General features: G+C 39.8%; 1 protein-coding gene across 1 annotated transcript in view; it reads left to right on the top strand.

Annotated features, from left to right (window-relative positions):
- The first annotated feature begins 9 nt into the window (after positions 1 to 9).
- Positions 10 to 1,566, top strand: part of LOC107713648 (uncharacterized) — a 10,188-nt gene continuing 8,631 nt past the window's right edge. The window contains exon 1 of the mRNA XM_016519219.1: positions 10 to 391. Coding sequence (XP_016374705.1) covers positions 33 to 391 — 359 coding nt within the window. The 5' untranslated portion in view covers positions 10 to 32. The remainder of the gene's footprint in view (positions 392 to 1,566) is intronic.

Genomic DNA, 1,566 nt, shown 5'->3' with positions numbered 1-1,566 from the left:
TGTACACACACACACACACACACACACACATCATGTACAGTGTGGAGGACCTGCTGATCTCTCATGGATACAAACTGCCCAGGAGCGGCCCTGCCTCCTCCTCTTCCTCTGCGCCTTATGACAATCGAAACAACGAATGTCGCCGTGATAATGTAGAGAACCGGCCTGCTGGAGGTGGTGGTGGTGGTGGAACTCTGAATGGATTTGGGACAGCGGAGGGGGGCGCAGAAGCAGGCACAGGGATGTACAGGCCGGCGCCAGTGAAGGCTTACCCAGAGAACAACAACAAAATTAATGAGGGCCATGAAAGAATTCAACGGAGATTGGAGGTTCCTATTGCTTTCCTTGGTGACCTGCAACCTCTGGGTGACTCTCTAGCTACAGACAGTGGGTAAGTGTGCACTGTCAAGTGTCCACAAAGAACATTGTCGTCCATTGGTGTTGAAAATATTATCTTTATAGTTATCGTTCTTGATGTGAATGGTCCTTTGGATTTAATTTAATTCCAATTGGTTAAAGTGGATTTTGACCATTGTAAAAAAATAAATAAAATATCATTTAAAATCCACAATTAAATAATCGAATTTGTTGCCTTTAAAATGTTTGCATCACATCAATGTCTTATGCGATTCGAAACCAATAATTAAAAAAATTATTTTCACTGTTAAAATGGATTTGTAAACCATAAAGTTAGCCTAGGCCTACATCATACTAGTGTGTTGCTAGCTTCATTTAGTGTGCAAGTAGACAGTTCAAATCCTCACTATACCTACGTTTTTGATGGTCAGCTAACATAACCACCAAAAGTTAAATTAAAAGAAATGGCAGGAAAGATAAATAAAAATGATTTAAATATATTACGTGCTAGTTCAAGTCAACAAATTGACTGGTGCTGCAGGTGTCAGAGCAGCTCGCCTATCAGCTAAAACAGGTTATTAAATAAACTAGTCTATTTCCGGTGTTTTCTGTTGTATTTTGTATTAGAATCAGACACAGAAAATCGATGTACGTTTTGTGAGTGAATCACTCTTTTGAATTAGCAAACAAGTTAGCAAAACCTCAATGTGAATCGGTTTGTGATTCACTTTGAATCATTCGAAAAGTTCGCTCACACAATTAATTGTTTCATTTGTAGCAGTGACTGAAAACAGTAACACGTTAAAACTTTGGATTAAGTGGATATTTACCAATAGAAAGAAGATCTGAAAATGCCTCTTGTCATTTGGGGGCTGTGAAGAAGGTCTTTAAAGGGGTCATATGATGCGATTTCAATTTTTCCTTTCTCTTTGGAGTGTTACAAACTCTTGGTGCATAAAGAAGATCTGTAAAGTTGCAAAGACTAAAGTCTCAAATCCAAAGAGATATTCTTTATAAAAGTTAAGAGTCAACCACGCCTACCTAAAACGGCTCGTTCTAACACGCCCCCACATGTCTACATCACTATGTGGGAAGATTTGCATAACGCCGCCCAAATGTTCACGAAAAGAAAGAAGGCGTAACTTTTATTCTTGCTGTTGCCGCCGCTGCCATGTTGCTGTGGCCATGCCGTGAAGGCGCTGTGTGTTT

This window comes from Sinocyclocheilus rhinocerous, unplaced genomic scaffold (genome assembly GCF_001515625.1).
Source record: "Sinocyclocheilus rhinocerous isolate Xijiao unplaced genomic scaffold, SAMN03320098_v1.1 scaffold898, whole genome shotgun sequence".
In the NCBI taxonomy this organism is placed as follows: domain Eukaryota; kingdom Metazoa; phylum Chordata; class Actinopteri; order Cypriniformes; family Cyprinidae; genus Sinocyclocheilus; species Sinocyclocheilus rhinocerous.
Note: the sequence above shows the minus strand (reverse complement) of the source record. Positions and strands in the feature narration are given on the sequence as shown.